This window comes from Carcharodon carcharias, chromosome 18 (genome assembly GCF_017639515.1).
Source record: "Carcharodon carcharias isolate sCarCar2 chromosome 18, sCarCar2.pri, whole genome shotgun sequence".
In the NCBI taxonomy this organism is placed as follows: Eukaryota; Metazoa; Chordata; class Chondrichthyes; order Lamniformes; family Lamnidae; genus Carcharodon; species Carcharodon carcharias.
In genome coordinates, this window is record NC_054484.1 from 17,404,318 (window position 1) to 17,421,805 (window position 17,488).

Consider the following 17,488-nt stretch of genomic DNA (forward strand, 5'->3'; position numbering starts at 1 on the left):
TGCTGTATTTTTGAGGTGTAGCCTCAGATGAGAGGGTTCGCCTCGTGCTCTTGCCAAAATTTATCCCTAAATTACCACCAAAAACAGGTTAATGGCTATTTATTCCATGAGTATTCATTGGACTATGCTGTGTGCAAATTGGCAGTCACACTGCCTACATAAACAAAAGTAACTCCAGTTCAAAAGTACTTAATTGGCTATAAAGTGTTTTGGGACATCCTGGAAATTTGAAAGGTGTCATGTAAATGCAACTTTTATTTTATTTCCTTTAAAGCAGCAACGAGAGATTAAAGCAAGAAACGGGCAACACTAAGTGAAATATTTTGGGTAGGAGTTATTAATTTTAGCTGCCTGGATTTGGCAAATTAATCATAGAATGATAGAATAGTAATTCAGCACAGGAGGCGACCATCTGGCCCACTGTGTCTATGATAGACTCTGCAAAAGCAATTTAGCCAGTTCCACTCCCCCCACTTTCCTCATAGCCCTGCAAATTTTCTCTCTTAGTGTTTATCCAATTCCCCTTTGAAAGTCACAATTGAATCTATATCCACAACACTCAGATAATGCATTCCACTTGCTGCGTAAAAAAAGTTTCTCCTTATATCTGATACTTTTGCCAACCTTTTGTCTTCTGTAGTTCTTTACCCTTCCGCCAATGGGAATAGTTTCTCCCTATCTACTCCGTCCAGATTCCTTAAGATTTCGAACCCCTCTATCAGTTCTCGTCTTAAACCTGATCTTCTCCAAGAAGAACTGCCCCAGCTTCTCCAATCTATCCACACAACAAGAGTGCCTCACCGTTGGAACCATTCTCACAAATTTTGTCATAAACCCCTCTAAAGCTTTCACATCCTTCCTACTGTGCAGTGCCCAGAATTAGACGAAATACACCAGTTCAGGCCGAACTAGTGATTTTTTAAAAAAAAAAGGCTGATTATAACTTCCTTAAAACATGTGGTTAAAAACTAAATGCAGATCTTTGCCAAATGGCAATAGTAGAGAAACACTGAGCTGATCTGAACTCAGAATTGACTGGTCTTCAGGAGCATAATTACTTGTGACAGGCGACAGATCTGTAATTTTGTTAAAGATTATAGTTCTCTGCTCTCAGAAAGCTGAATTTTAAAAAGAGCATTCCTGCTGAACTCAATGCAACATGTTAAATTAAAAAAACTCTAACCTCTTTAAGGGTTGTTTTTTTGATTTTAAACTGAATAATTTTCTGAAGTGAGACACTTTATGTTACAACAGCAATAATATACTGTAATTACTAAGGGCAACCTAATTCATAGTAACATTCTTTATCAAGATTCTTTGTACAGCACTACTCTGAATACAAAGCAGAACATTTTTTCAACATAAATATAAATACAGAAAATGCTGGAAAAACTCAGCAGGTCTGGCAGCATCCCTGGAGAGAGAAACTGAGTTAACATTTCATGTACGTATGACTCTTCTTCAGAGCTGAAGAACAGAAATGTGATGGATTATATACTGTTTAAGAGGGAGCAAAATAGAAGGTCAGGGATAGTTGGGTACTCAGGAGAGATTTGACAAAGATGTCATGGACACAAGACAAAAGGATTGTTAATGGTAGTGTAAAGACCAAAGAAGGTGCTGATAGCGGCATAAAGGTAAGATAGCAATGTGCTAATAGCAGAACAATTTTCAACATGTCTGCCTTAGGCAAGGAATACAACAATGTTGCTTCCCCAGGCAACAGTTATTCAGTTTCTTCACGAAGCTACAAGCACACAACTGTCAGCAGATGTTTCAAAATACTAAGCAAGAAAAAAAGTGCTCTAAATTTATTTCAAAAGTATAAGGGCAAAGCACTTAGCAAATTTGCATTGAGAAATTTGAAATTTGCTTTACGAAAGAGCACATGTGCCTGTATTTAAAAGTGCTCTTTTCTATACGAACTGAGACTATATTTAAGGTGAAGAGGCGCTTACTAAATAACGTGCAATAAATTCTCATATAAACACTTTTCGTGGCATGTTAAATGATTAAATGTTTAGCGATTTAAAGACCTGGCACTGCATGCCACACTGAGTAGATTCACTTAGTAACTATTCATTTTACTCATAGTATTCCTTTTTAAAAGGATTTTATTTATTGACTGGATCTGCCAGGGTTGCCATTTTGGCATTAACAGAAAGCTGTGCTAAATCAATGTAGTGCAGGAGTCTATTTTTATTTAACAAGGCCCATAAGATTTCTAAATCCTTTTTCTGCAATTTTCTCTTCCTTTGTCCAGATGTTTCGGATCTTGTTGAGGTTCAAACATAAGCAGTCTCTGGCATCTTACTCATGTAGTCATTATATATATAAGAGCCCATACAGTGAATTCAACTGAAGCAGGTAGTACAATTGAACCAATCCTGTGCTCACCAATCAAACACTTACTATCTACTGATCTGTGGCTGAAAATGTAAGTGTGAAGATTGACTGGGTTTTCCCCTCTGTTGCCTGGGGTTTCATGGTCAATTAAATTGAATCTGGGATTTTCTGGCCTATACAGATGATTATACTGGCCATCGTATTTACCCACCAGATGCATGGGACTAATGGCCTACTCCAAGTCCTTTCGGCCTTGCTTGTGGTATGGTTAAAAAGGGCAATAATTACAAGAACCAACGCATTTATAGAAACGTACCAACTTCATCTTGGATCTCCTCTGCAACTGATGGGACCTTGTAAAGCAGCGACAAGCTCTGGTTCATACGTTCATCAATTACACGTAGGTGAGTCATTACCTACAAGAAAGGCAAAAGATGGAAATTTTAACTGAGCTTTTTCACTGGATACTTGGAGACATTCACACTCATTGGCTTGACTACTGTTACTGGGAAACCTCAATCACTCATTTCCCTGTGGCTGCAAAATGTTTACACAGCGCTTCCTTATATGATATGCAAACTTTGTCATTTAAAACTCTCCAGCCTTAGAGCTTTCTTGAACCAAGTCCCTCTCAGCTATCTCCCTATGCTCGCTGATTTATCCTGGTTCCCGGTTAAACAATGTTGCAATTTTAAAATGCTTATCCTTGATTTCAAATGCCTCCATGGCCTCGCCCCTCCTCATCTCTGCAATTACCTGCAGAGCGACAGCTCCCCTAATCCGTGTCCTTATTCACACGAAGTTCCATTCCCCTATCACCCCTGTTCTTACTGGCCACATTAGCTATAGGTCAAGCAACACCTTGATTTTAAAACTCTTACCCTTGCTTCCAAATCGCTCCATGATCTCGCCCCTCCCTGCCTCCTTGTTGTCATCTAGGCCCTTCCTTGTCTATGCTACCAAAACACTCAAGAGTTGCCAGGATTTATTCTAATCAGTTTAATAATGAAAGCAAGGACTCATTTTCACAGCTTGCAGAAATGTATTCTTGTCAAGATGTCTCAGGTACAGACAGAAAAACCAAGGTTCATTGCTATTTTTGCACTTGTGGTCAAGCTATTAAGACCATGAAACAAAATTTCAATGAACTTGCACATAGTCAGGTATTGATATGTCTCAAGTTATTTTCCAGCTCTGTTTCCACCATCCCTGATTCACAAATGAGTGACCCATTTAGGGAGCTGGGGTTACTCAATAAGTGGTTTTCCTCAATCATAAGCACATTAAGCTGACAAAGGGGTAGGAGGAGGGTTTGAAAAGAACCAAAGTTACATCTATATAGGGAGCGGATGGTGGATGGTAGTGGCATTGTCACAAGACCAGTAATCCAAAGACCCAGGGTAATGCTCTGGAGACCGGGTTCGAATCCCATCTTGGCAGATGTCCCACCAGCAAGACAGTCCCAGCAGCGGTATACAGTCAGGAGGGAGTTGTCCTGGGAGTCCTCAGCAAAAGAAATATGAATTGCTAATTTCTAACTCTATAACCTAAACTCTACCCCTGCTTAAATCCCTATACACACACATACAAGACACACAAAAGCATGGATTTTAAGGGTGGGATAAAACAGTTCAATAGCACCAATTCTGAAGTACAGGATTCGATGGGGTGATTTTTATCGATGTCTTCCAAATTCCTTTCAGCTCTTGAGGATGACACGAGGTGGTCTTCCTGTGCTTTCAGTATTTAGTTCACTGGTTGAGCACTTGTCTTTCAATGGGCTGAGTTTTGCTGTCGGCGGGGCCTGCTCGCCGACGCGTAAAATGAAGCAGGATGACGTCTCATCCCGCCCCATTTAAGTCTTCAGGAACGCGGGCCCGAAGCAAAATCAGCTGCGGGCCCGCCAACCTGTCAATGGCCAATTGAGGCCATTGACAGGATCATTAAAACAAATAAAGGACCTGCCCGTCCAGCAGGCCAGGAGCCCCGGCAGGGAATAGAAAAAACGAAACCTCATCCACTGGCGGGATGAGGTTTCATGTAGGGATTTAAAAAGTTTAATAAAGTTTTAGTGTTAATTATGAACACGTCCCATCTCATGAGAGGGACATGCTAAGGATTTTTTTTCCTTCTATTTTTAATGTTTTTAGAACTGTCAATAATCTCCCTGAGGCAGCACTTAACCTCAGGGAGATGTGCACTTTTTTGTGTGCATGCGCGAAAGAGTGCACTCTTGCTTTTGGGGAATCCACACAGGAAGCGCATAGTGCTTCTCAGCGGACGTCATGCTGCGGGGGGGGGGGGGGGGGGGGGGGGGGGGGGGCGGGCGGTAATTGGCTCGCCCACGTAAAATGGCGGCGGGGCCTGCTTCTCCGGCGTGGATCGGCTCCCTGCCCGCCGGAGATTGGGTCGGGCCCGCCCGCCCAGAAGGCAGAAAGTTCTGCCCAATGTCTCTAACAGTGATTTTTCCCGTTGCCTCTTGACAGGGGTTTTCAGAGACAGAGCAGGTTATAGAGATATGAGGAGAAAAAGCCAGCTAGCTATTATTGTGGAATTACAGGGATCCTCCGCACACAAGAGCAAGAGGTTTTAGTTTTTTTTCCCCTTCAGGCTAGGAGCTATTCTGCTGCACTGCCCTCACATGAAACCTGGTCATCTGGTCAGGAGCCAACTGAAACATTGTTGCCAGGCAGCTCCCTTGGTCCAGGATTCCTTTCCAGCACCATCCTGTCTCTCATGGCACACTCTGTTCCAGGACAACACTGTGTATGTCTCTCATCCTGTTCCAGTGGCCATGTCTTTCAAATGCAGCCATTGTAATTTTAATCCACAGTCCAACAGAAAATAAAAAGATATGTTCGTTATGTTTTACATTGCCAAATTAACATAGGCACAACAGGTTGGTGCAAAATTATACACACTTCTATTGGTTTGAATTTAAAGTCTACCAAGATCAGAACGTGAAATGGAGATGCAACGCTCTTACTTGTGATTTTATCTGGGCCGCCTTCTTGGGATCAACCATACGAACGTGTTCAAAATGCTTCAGGGTGTGCTGCCTGTCTTTCTGCTCAGCGCGGATATATTTCTTCAGTGCATTGAGGACATGTCGGGGCTAGAAAGAAACAGCCAAGTTACTTTGATATAATTTTTTTCTGCTGAAAGCTCTGCACTAAAATTTGCAGGTGAATTAAAGCTAAAAATCCCAATCAGCAGCATATTCTTCATGCCTTCTAAAAAAATCATACTTCAGTTTGACCCAGATTGTTCAATATTTAATAAAGTAGGGTCTGAAATAGATTTCAGAAAACTCATTAAATGTCAGTGCCCCACAATAGTCTGCTTTACCAGGCACATAGCAGGGGCTGAAATTCTATTTTACTCTCAGGACTCCTTATTCTGAAGAGGATCAAAATTTCAGGAATGCAGAGTTCATATACTCGAGCAAGTAGACTCCACTCTTTGACCTGGTGGAGACATGCAGGTCCCAAGGAGCCACTGGCAGCTTCTTGAGAACCCGGGCCTCGAATTCCCGAAACACTGAAAATTTAAGATGGGCCAGGGAGGAAATAAAATTGAATTGAGGTAGGTTTTGTTTTAAACTAAAAAGGACCCACACCCACTTGCCAAGTTATTCTGTCTTCTCTTCCACCGGTGTTTATACAGCATCTCTGGAAGAATGAGCAGGAGATCTTATCCACAGCATCTACCAATGTCACTCTATACTGCCAACCAGGAAATCAATGAACTAGGCCCAAGGTAACTGGACCTCCTGTTTCCTTCCTTTGGGCAGAACGCCTGGACTTCTCTTGGCAAACTTCTCACAGGACAGTTGGAATGAGACCAAGAATACATAGGAAACTACAGGGAGTAGCCCACAGGCCTTTACCAGTGCAACCGAATACCAACACTATTCTGAATGCACCATATCATTTAAGAGAAAACAAGGCAGCTCATATCACTGAACAGAGAGAAACTCTTTAGTATGAAACAATTTATGATTAGTTCTTTTAAAAATAAAATCTTCAAAATGTAACAAGTTATGAACCAAAGCTTTAAACTCCCTTGAATTAACAATTCGCAATGTGCCAATTTTAAATGGACATTTTTTTTCACTCCATCTAGTTATGCACTTACCCGGGGTGGATCAGCCTGCAGTGCAGCAAGGTAATTTTCCAGTGCAATACGGCGTCTATCATTCAGCATGGCCTCTACCCTTGCCATGTGGGTCTCTACCAATTGCTGCCTCTCACTTGCTGCTTCCTGTTCTAGTGATTCTACCATCTCCTGGAAACGCTTAAAAGATCATAAATGGCTCCCATTAAAAAAAATGGTATGAGCTTCCAATTTCTAATTCAAAAGACGAAGGTTGTAAAATGTAGACAGTGATTTATATTAACAGTCCAGACAAGATCTAGCATACAAAAGGTACAACAGCATCATGCCTATTTACAAAGCTGGAACACACAGATGTAGAATAAATCTCAATGATTTACAATATTAAAACTAGTCATGCATTCCCTTCCTTCTCCAAAACAGCAACTATGCCAAAAACACAATGCTGCATCCACATTCATGAACTTTGTATGCAGGATTTTAAAAAAATATCCCATTCATGCTTACCTGAATGACAGCCTTTTTGTCAGCTTTAGGCAGGTTTTTAGCTTGACGCTCGGCTTCTTCCCATTCCCTCATTATCTAAAAGATAACATAGTCCATTCAAAAACCCGGTTCATGATTAATAATTCTCAAAATGAAAACCAGGAACCCCAGAGAAGCAGGCTGCAACTATTGTCACGCAAGCATACTGGATTAGTATTTAGTTCATTCGCTTCAATGCGAATAGTACATTGGTACTAAGGTCATTGATAACATTGATTAAACAGATCAATGGACATAATACAGGACCAGTAAAACTGCTGTTAATCTAGCTACAGATGCAAAGAGCTAAAAAAAAAAGAGTCAAGGTGAAATAAACCAACCTTTGACATGCGCTCTCTATGTTTGGCCTCCAACCTCTCCTTTGCCTTCTGGAAATAAGCATGCTCATTCTCATCACCGGGTGTTTCAAGGTATTTGTCAACAGCATCTGGCGTACTAGCAGCTGTAGTGGGGACTAAGGATGGAAATGACAAAAGAAGCTCATAATCAAAGTGATCCAAGAGGGAATTTGAAAAAGGCCAAGTAACCCAAGTCTGGAAAAGCTCAACTCCGTCCAGACTTTAATATCAGTACAATATCTGGGGAGGCTCTTGCACCCCTCAGCATCCTAGACAAGATGCAAGAAAAACCTTGGCTAATGGCCCTTGTCTCATTTCTAGTCTCCAAACTCCCTCTCCAATGTATTGATATAGTTTTTGTCCCATCAGTTTGGCTATGGTTGGTGATCCACTGAAATGTCCTCTCGTTCTTTCTCATTCCAATTATGTCCTGTGCATTCTCCTCCTGCTGTGCTCCCACTGTGTTGTAAAGACTTGTTGCGTTGCTGCTATGACACAATGATAGCCTGAAACCCTTTACCACACTCAGTTCTTGAACTTTAATCCTTTTACACTTGGGAGTTCTCCCTGAACATTTACTTGTTGCTTTCCCTATAATCTAACACACATACCACATTGTGATGTGATAGCCAAAATAGATACTCCTTGTTCAGATCCTTGTATTATGAAATATTAACATGATTTCTGTATATTTATGTCCTAGTGTTCTAGAATGAGCATTCTATTAACTTTTTAAAAAGCATTCAACATACATTCTGCAACTAATTTAAAGTCCCTTTTGCAGCGTGTGCCTATTTAAACTTCATTATATGCTTATCATTCATTATTTCTGTTCTACAATTTTATTTGCTCAATTTATTGGAGATTCGTATGGCTTTAACCAAATTAGAAGCCTTTCATGGGGAACTTAGACAAAACCTTTCTCAAAACTCAAAACACAAGATTGCCACACTCTACCTTATCTAAGTTCAAAGCCCCATAGTTTGTCAGTGAGGTTCTTCTCTTCCTTAATCCACACCAGCAGTTTCTCATTAAATTCTTGATATAAAGATATTCCTCCCTAGAATATATATCACTGTAGGTTCCTGTGTTGGCTTTTCAAAAGCTATTGCCAGTTGAACGTCATGAAAATCAGAAACTCCTCTATAACAAGTCGTCAATGACCAACAAATTTTCTCCTTGATCTCTTTCAGCACATTAGAATATATACTATCCAGCAAGAATGTCAAAGGCAAGTAGAATTAATCTATGGTATAGATAATTCAATGTCCATCTTGAACTAAACAGAATGAACTCTTCTTGATCAGTACACTTATCATGGAATTTATGGGTCTTCTAAACAGCCTACTACGAGAAAACCAGGGTAAGTTCTACTTTAAAGGCACCAAAATCAATGAAGGCAGTTTGTTGTCGATGCAAAAATAACAAATTGAAAGATTGACAAAAACTGCAGGAAAATGTAATTTCAAAACTCCAGCTGATGATCTGACCAGAAGCAAAACAAACAGCCAAAGCCTAAATATTGATCTGAGTGAGAGGCTGAGTACACACACATTTTCCAAAGGAAATTAGACATGAAGCGATAAGTGCATTGGACATGAAATAGTGAATCTAACGTTACCTTTGCTAGAAATGCAATATGATCAATTCCTGATTCCAGATCGTTAAATAAACACTATCTAAACTGTCTGTGACTGAGGTCTTCATATCTTCTGGATTGGATGCATTTTTAATCCACTACAGATGAGAAATTGGGATTTCAATACATGTTATCCTTCATTGGGTGGTATTGGGTGTAAAAGCATTTTAAAACAAATGCCATTGAGTTATAGTTTTTTTAAAACATCAGAGCCAAGCTTGAATAAATATTATGAAGCCCCAAATGACTTGAAAAGGAGACAAGATTACCAAGAATATTGATTCCAATCATACAGTTGAGACAACAGCAAAGGAACCAGTTAATTACAAAAGGTGACAAAGGGAGGGAAATGAAAAATGTCAGTGCCTCCCATATGCCAAGTCCCTATCTCAGCACCTCCTGGAATGCTTTCTCTAGAAACCAGGTACTCCACCTGGGCAACGGGGAAGAGAAAACAGTGCCAGTTGCTAAAAATTGGGCAGTCATGGCAGCTGAGAAACCTTGGGAGAAAGAAGATAGTTAACAGCATTTTGAGATTAGAGAAAAGAAAGCGCCAGTTTTGTTACTTGGAAAGGACAGGGGTGGTTTGGTGAATGTAAGAGCCTAGTTATGCAAAGAATCATGATCTTTCAAGAATGATAATTATTGACAAAATAAAATTTGTAAGATAGAAAAAGACTGAGGCTTGAAAGGATTGTAAAAGATAGGGAAAAAATGGATCCAAATGGCAGCAGACAGACTTATTTGTGTGGCTGCTTCAAATAAAACATACCATCATGGAACTGACCAATGCTAAAACCTGGATTTTTCATTTTTCAAACGATACGTCATAGCAAGACAGCTTTTTAAATGGCATCATATTCCAAAGTATAGGTTAATAAATTTATAGTGAACACTGCATTTTAGGCTTTTGAAGCTGAGAAGTGTTTGAAGTTGTTATGGAGAATCCACCATCATCTCAGGTCAGACTCCATTCATAAACTTGCAAGTGTGCCAGAAGGCTAAGAGAGAGCTAATCAAACACAGCTCCTGTTTGGGATATCATTGTGGAGGATTTATTTCCCTTCCAAAATAGAAATAGGAAGCCAACTTGCACCTCAAAGTGACAAGCGTTGTGCATTCACTGCGGTTTGCACACAAAACTATCTCAGTACCACTTTATTTCACCTGAAATACTAAGTAAATAACTGCAAGCTGTGTTCAGAAATATCATTACACGAAGTCATTCATTTTGAATAACCTAGAAGACACTTCAGCAGTTGCATGCAGGATTTAATTTTCACTTTCATTTAAGCTGCTTCCAAACAAACTGCAGTGGCTCAAAGAGGCAGCTCACCACCTTTCTTAAGGGCCATTAGGGATGGGCAATGGATGCTGGCCTAGCTAGCAATGCCCACATCCCACAAATGAATAAAATAAGCAAGTAGATGTGGTGCTTTTAATAGCGAAAAGCAAATCTTTGAAAGGGGAGATCTAATGGCAGCACTTAAGGTAATTTTAGTTTACACGGTGAGTGCAGTTCAGAATGTCACTATTTTATCGAGTTTATTTCTGTAGAATATCCAAATTTCATTATTTGTGAGCTGTTTATTTTAAATTTTTTTTGTATTTTTTCTTGGGACGTGGACATCGCCTACAGGGCCAACATTTGTTGCCCATGCCTAATTGCCCTTGAGAAGATAGTGGTGAGCCACCTTCTTCTTGAGGTGTAGGTAAACCAAAAATGCTCTTACGGAGGGAATTCCAGGATTTTGACCCAGTGACGGTGAAGGAATGGCGATACAGTTCCCAGCAGGATGGTGTGTGGCTTGGAGGGGAATTTGCAGGTGGCGGTGTCCTCATGCATCTGCTGCCCTTGACATTCTTGGTGGTAGAGCTCGCAATTTGGAAAGAGTTGTCAAAAGGAGCTCTGGTGAATTCCTGCTGTGCATGTTGCATAGTGCATACACTGCCACTGTGCGTTGGTGGTGGAAGGAATGAGTGTTTAAGATGGTGGACAGGGTGATCAGGTCGACTGCTTTGCCATGGATGGTGTTGAGCTTCTCGAGTATTCTTGGAGCTGCACTTACTGAATCTTTACAGTGCAGGAGGGCATTCAGCCCATCAAGTCTGCATTGGCTCCCTGAAAGAGCATTCTACCAGTCTCACTCCTTCCATATCGCTTGCACATTCTCTCTCTCCAGATAGAAATCCAATTCCTTTTTAAGTAACTTGATCAATCCTGCCTGCACCAACCTCTCAGGAAGTTTGTTCCAGATTCCAACCACCCTCTGGATGAAAAAAATGTTCCTCATCACTTTTATTCCTTTTGCTAATTACTTTTGAATCTATGTCCTCTAGTTCTTGATGCTCCCTCAAGTGGGAACAGTTTCTCACTATTTACCCTGTCCATACCTCGCAGGATCTTGAATACCTCTATCAAGTCTCCTCTCAGCCTTCTTTTTTTCAAGGAAAACAGTCCCAACCTCTCCAATTTATCCTCACAGCTAGAGTTCTTCAACCCTGGAATCATTCTTGTGAATCTTCTCTGTACTATCTCTAATGCCTTCACATCCTTCAAGTATGGCACCTAGAACTGGATGCAGTACTCCAGATGAGGCCTAACTAGTGCCTTATGCAAGTTTAAGATGACCTCCTTACTCTTGTACTCAACACCCCTATAAATAAAGTCTAAGATACTATATGCGTTATTAACTGCTCTCTCAACATGCCTTGCCATCTTCAATGACATCTCCACTGAGGTCCCTCTGCTCCTGCACCTCCTTTAGAGTTTCCCCCTTCATTTTATACTGTCTCTCTATATTCTTCCGACCAAAATGAATCACCTCACACTTCTCTGCATTGAACCTCCATCTGCCACTTGCCTGTCCAATCCATCAATATGGCTAAGTCCTTTTGAAGTTCAAGACTATCCTCACCACAGGTGACAATGCTTCCAATCTTTGTATCATCTGCAAATTTTGAAATCATGCCTGGAACATCACAGTCTAGGTCATTTATATATGTCAGGAAGAGCTAGGGTTCCAACGCTGACCCCTGGTGACCTCCACTACAAACTTCCCTCCAATCCAAAAAGAATATCCATTAACCACTACTCTTTGTTTCCTGTCACTCAGCCAATTTCTTATCCAAGTGTCTATTCTCCCTTTTGTTCCATGAGCTGGAATTTTGCTCTGATGTTTCAAATGCCTTTTGAAAATCCATATACATCACATCAACATGTTGCCCTTATCAACCTTCCGTTACCTCCTCAAAAACTCCAGCAAGTTAGTTAATCATGACTTTCTCTTCATGAATCCATGCTGGCTTTCCTTAATTATCCTGCACTGGCCTAAGCGATTATTGATTTTGCCCCGGACTATAGTTTCCATAAGTTTCCCTAGTACTGAAGTCAAACTGACCAGACTATAGTTGCCGGCTTTATCTTGGGACCCCTTTTTCAACAAGGGCTTAACATTTACAATTCTCCAGTCCACTGGCACCACCCCTGTCTCTGAGGAAGGCTAGAGGATTATCGCGAGTGCCTCTGTAATTTTCACTCTCACTTCCCTCAATACCCTTGGATGCATCTCATCTGATCCTGGCTCCCGATAAAATTTAAGTAAAGATAGCCTTTCTAAAACCTCCTCCTTCTCAACTGTAAGTTCTTCTACTGTACAAGTTACCTTCTCTCTCACCTCAGCCTGGGTAACATCTTCTTTCTTTGGAAAGACAAATGCAAGGCTTTTGTTTAATACCTCCGCTATTTCCCCTTCCCCATGTACAAGTATCCTTAATCGGCCCTACTCTTTCTTTACCATCTGTCTATTATTTGTATGCTTATAGAAGACCCTTTTAAATTAGCTGCCAGTCTCTTTTCATGCTTGCTCCTTGCTTTTATTAGTCTTTTTGCTTCCTCTGGTCCTTCTATATTCAGCCTGATTCTCCATTGTATTTTCTACCTGACTTCTGTCGTATGCATACTTTTTCCTTTTCATCTTCACTTCTTTCTCTCTCATCATCCAGGGCGCTCTGGATTTATTTGTCCTACCTTTCCCCTTCAAGGAAATATACCTTGATATTGCCTGCAATACCTTTTCTTAGAAGGTAGCCCATTGTTCACCCGCTGTCTTTTCTGCCAACATTTAATTCCAAATCACACAACTCAGATACATTCTCATCCCATCAAAGCTGGCTTTCCTCCAATTAATTATCCCTGCTCTGGATTGTTCCTTGCCCTTTTCCATAGCCTACCTAAAACTTATGATACAATGGTCACTGTCCCATAACTGGTCTTCCACTGATATTTGATCCACTTGGGCCAATTCGTTCCCCAGAATCAGGTCCAATAGTGCGCCCCTCTTGGGCTGGAAATGTACTGCTGCAGAAAATTATCTTAAACACATTCCAGGAACTCTCGCACCTCTTGTCCCTTTGCACTATTCCTATCTCTGCCCATATTTGGATAATTTAAGTTTCCCATTATAATTACTCTAATTCTTGCACACCACTGTAATTTCTTTGCAGATTTATTTCTCTAAATCCCTTCCACTAGTTGGTGGTCTATATGCAACACTGATCAATGTTATTGCATCTTTTTCATTCTTTATACCTAGCCAGAAAGATTCCATCTTTGACCCCTCTGGAACATCCTCTCTCTCCAGTGCTGTAATGCCATCTTTAATCAATTCTGCCACTCCCCCCGCCTCTTTTCCTTATTTCCATGTCTCTCAAACACCTTGTACCCAGGAATATTTAATGTCCAGTCCTGCCCTTCTTAGAACCAGGTCTCAAAGCAATATTATAAATCCATTTGTGTACCTGTGCCTGTAGTTCATCAATCTTATTAATCACACTTCGCCAATTCACATACACACACAATAGCCCTGATTTAGGCTTTTTTTTACTTTCCCCCTTACTCTGACCCCATTTAATGACTTATTATTGCTTACTCTAATTCTATCAAACTCTCAAAGTATCCCTTCTACCTTGATACTACTCTCTGATATATCCTCTTTATCAGTTAATATTTCTTTACTTCCCACTGCCAGTTCCTTTCCTCTCCACACAATTTCCCCTCAGGTTCCCATCCCCTAGCCAATCTAGTTTAAACCCTCCTGACAGCACTAGCAAATCTCCCTGCGAGGACATTAGTCCCAGTGCTGTTAAGGTGTAACCCATTGTTCTTGTACATGTCCCACCTCCCCCAGAACCAGTCGCAAGGCCTCAGAAATCTAAAGCCCTCCCTCCTTCTCCACTTCGCCAGCCACATGTTGAACTGCTCAATCTTCCTATTCATGTGCTCACTAGCACGTTGCACTGGAAACAAACCTAAGATTACAATTCCTTACCGAACTCCCTAAAATCTGCTTTCAGGACCTCATCTCTTTTCCTACCAGGTCATTGGTCCCAATGTGGACCACAACCTTGGCTGTTCACCCTCTCCCAAAAGAATGTCCTGCAGCTGATCTGTGACATCTTTGACCCTGGCACCAGAGAGGCAACACACCACCCTGAAGTCTACGGCCGCAGAAACACACATCTGATCCCCTAACTATAGGATCCCTACCACGACAGCACTTCCATGCTTCCTCCTCCCCTCCTGTGCAACTGAGCCACCAGTGGTGTCACAAATTTGGCTCTGGCTACAGTCCTCTGAGGAATCACCTCGCTCACCAGTATCCAAAATAGAAAAATGGTTAGATAGCTTCAGGGGATTCCTGCCCTGCCTGCCTTTTCTCTTAGGTATTCTGGCAGTCAACCAATCCCTTTCTGCCTGTGTACTTCTTAGCTGCTGTGTGACCACCTCTCTAAACGTGCAATCCATGTAATCCTCAGCCTTGCAGATGCACCACCATGACTCCAGCTGCCGCTCGCGTTCTGCAACCCGGAGAAGTTTCTACAGCTGGCGACACTTCCTGCACATGTAGTCATCGAGACACTTTATGCCTGCATGACTTCCCACATCCCACAGAATGCACATTCCACACAGCAGAGCTGCACTACCTTAAACATTATATAAAATGTTTACTACAGTATGGCATAATATAATTCACCTGTCACTCATGAATCGTCTCCTCTGTGCAGAATTCAGAAAAGCCTATACTTACCAATCAATTTACAGGGCTCCTATGATGTCACTTATAGGTTTTACCTGTAAACTCCCAGCTCTCTCTCTCCCAGCTGTTTTACGGGCTCGACTTCTACAAAATCCCCATGGCTTTCTGGGCTCTCTTACGTTACTTAGTCAACTCATCCAGGCAAGTGGACAGGCTGTGGGGAGTCAGGAGGTGAGTTACTCGCTTCAAAATTCCCAGTCTCTGACCTGCTCTTATATACTTGATATTTACATGGCTGGTCCAGTTCAGTTTCTGGTCAATGCTAACCCTCAGTAGGTAGATAGTGGGGGACTCAGTGATCATAATATGATTGAATGCTGAGAGCAGGGGCTGGTCAGATTCTCTCTTGTTGGAGATGGTCATTGCTTGGGATTTGCGTGGCATGAATGTTACTTGCCGCTTTCAGCCTAAGCCAGGTCTTGCTGCATATAGACACAAACTGCTTCAGTATCTGAGGAGAATTATACTGAACATTGCACAATGAACAAGCATCCCCATTTTTGGCCTTATAATGGAGGGAAGGTCATTGATGAAGCAGCTGAGGATAGTTGAGACTAGGGCACTAACCTGAAGAACTCCTATAACGATGTCCTGGGACTGAGACGATCGGCCTCCAACAACCACAACCATCTTCCTTTTTTGATATATGACTCCAACCAGTGGAGAGCTTTCACTGCCCTGATTCCCATCAACTTCAATTTTGTCAGGGCTCCTTGATGTCCCACTTGGTCAAATGCTGACATGATATCAAGGGCAGTCACCCTCACCTCCACTCTTAGTTCAGTTTTTTAGTGCATGTATGGATCAAAGTTGTAATGAGGTTAGCAGCTGAGCGATCCTGCAGAACCCAAACTGAACATCAGTGAGCAGGTTATTACTGTGTATGTGCTACTTTGTAGCACTGTCGACAACCTTCCATCACTTTGCTGATGATCGAAAGGAGGATAATGGGGCAGTTAATGGCCTGATTGCATTTTACCTGCTTTCTGTCGACAGGATGTACCTGGGCAATTTTTCTAAAGGCATCAGCTGGACTTTTGCAACAACCCATCAAACCTCAGTGCTTTTTTTCTGGTGCCATCCCAAAAATAACCAGATTTATCTAATTTCAGTTCAAATTTGCTATGGTGGGATTTGAACACTCAATCTCTGGGTCAGTACCATATCCTCTACACGACCTTAACAACAGGAATGGAGTCAGCATGATGAAGCGTTCTCAGAAACTTAAGAGTATAGAGACAAGGTGGGTAAATGAAGTTGAGATACAGATCAGCCATGATCTAACACATCAGTAGAACAGGCTCAAATAGTCAACCCTTGCTCCAAGTGAATCTCGCTACCCTACCTGATGTCACCTCAACTTTGATCCCATTGTGAATTTTTATTAGGGATGAAAAGCATAACTGATTGAACAAGGAATTTGAATGTTATTAATTTTAAGGAGATGAGGTCTAAGAATTTGCTAACAAAATGGTTTCAAGGGATGCACATATTCCTATTCATTCAGCTCACTTCATTATGGTAATGAGACCAATCCAAGACAACCCTGAAAAGCGCAGCCAATTCTCCTGAGAAAGAGAATGTGGTAAAACTATTATAAATGATGAGGGATATATGGAGCTCTGTTCAGATAAGGCTTTAGATGCAACAAAATGTAAAATAAGAAAACTGAATATTCACCATATGGAGCACTGAAAATGTGAATTATTTCTTGTTGGGGGATAGAAATTTGGTGGCAAGAAAGGAGAATTTTGGACCTGCTGCAACTTGTCAATTTTAGAGCCAATTCATAAAAACTGACTTTAATCACTGTATAGTTGTTCATTTGCAACATGCAATCTAAGGAGTGCCAGGGAAGCCAAATTTTCAATGATTAGCTGAAAGATTAGTGGTGTGAGAAATAACTGACTTTACTCAAATTTAGTCACTTTCACAGATTGGGATTATTGCATTTCTTTTCCGAATTGGGCGAGATGCTTACTTCATCCAGACTGCAGACTGTAGGATAGAATAATTCATTTAGAGAGTTCTAACATTATATAAACTATCATGCAAAATGGACTAAAACTTGACTATTGAAATACACTCAAAGAGCATTGTAATTCATCAGGAGTCTTCATTTGAGTCATTAGATCTCTCACTTGGAATAAATTCTGAATTCCTATATTTTAATACAATGCTTACAACTCAGCAGAGGTTTAAATCCTATTGTATATTCTTTATTTGCTGTGCAAAAGTGTGGCTATTATACAGGGCAATCATGTATCATACAAATTTAGAATTTACACTTTCCTGATGCTTCCCTGTAGAGAAGCAAACTGGTGCAGTTTTATTGGGCAAAATGACTTATTTTTCTGTTGTTAAATGATTATAGCTTTCCTCTGCAATGCAGAGCGAATGTTATT

At 41.1% G+C, this 17,488-nt stretch overlaps 1 protein-coding gene across 4 annotated transcripts in view; it reads right to left on the minus strand.

Annotated features, from left to right (window-relative positions):
• LOC121290967 (amyloid-beta A4 protein-like) overlaps nucleotides 1-17,488 on the minus strand; it is a 186,801-nt gene that overhangs the window by 33,003 nt on the left and 136,310 nt on the right. For all 4 annotated transcript variants that reach the window (XM_041212048.1, XM_041212047.1, XM_041212046.1 and 1 more), the window contains 5 exons: nucleotides 7,329-7,462; nucleotides 6,970-7,044; nucleotides 6,484-6,642; nucleotides 5,333-5,461; nucleotides 2,663-2,762 (listed from right to left, as the gene is read on the minus strand). In XM_041212048.1, coding sequence (XP_041067982.1) covers nucleotides 2,663-2,762; nucleotides 5,333-5,461; nucleotides 6,484-6,642; nucleotides 6,970-7,044; nucleotides 7,329-7,462 — 597 coding nt within the window. The remainder of the gene's footprint in view (nucleotides 1-2,662; nucleotides 2,763-5,332; nucleotides 5,462-6,483; nucleotides 6,643-6,969; nucleotides 7,045-7,328; nucleotides 7,463-17,488) is intronic.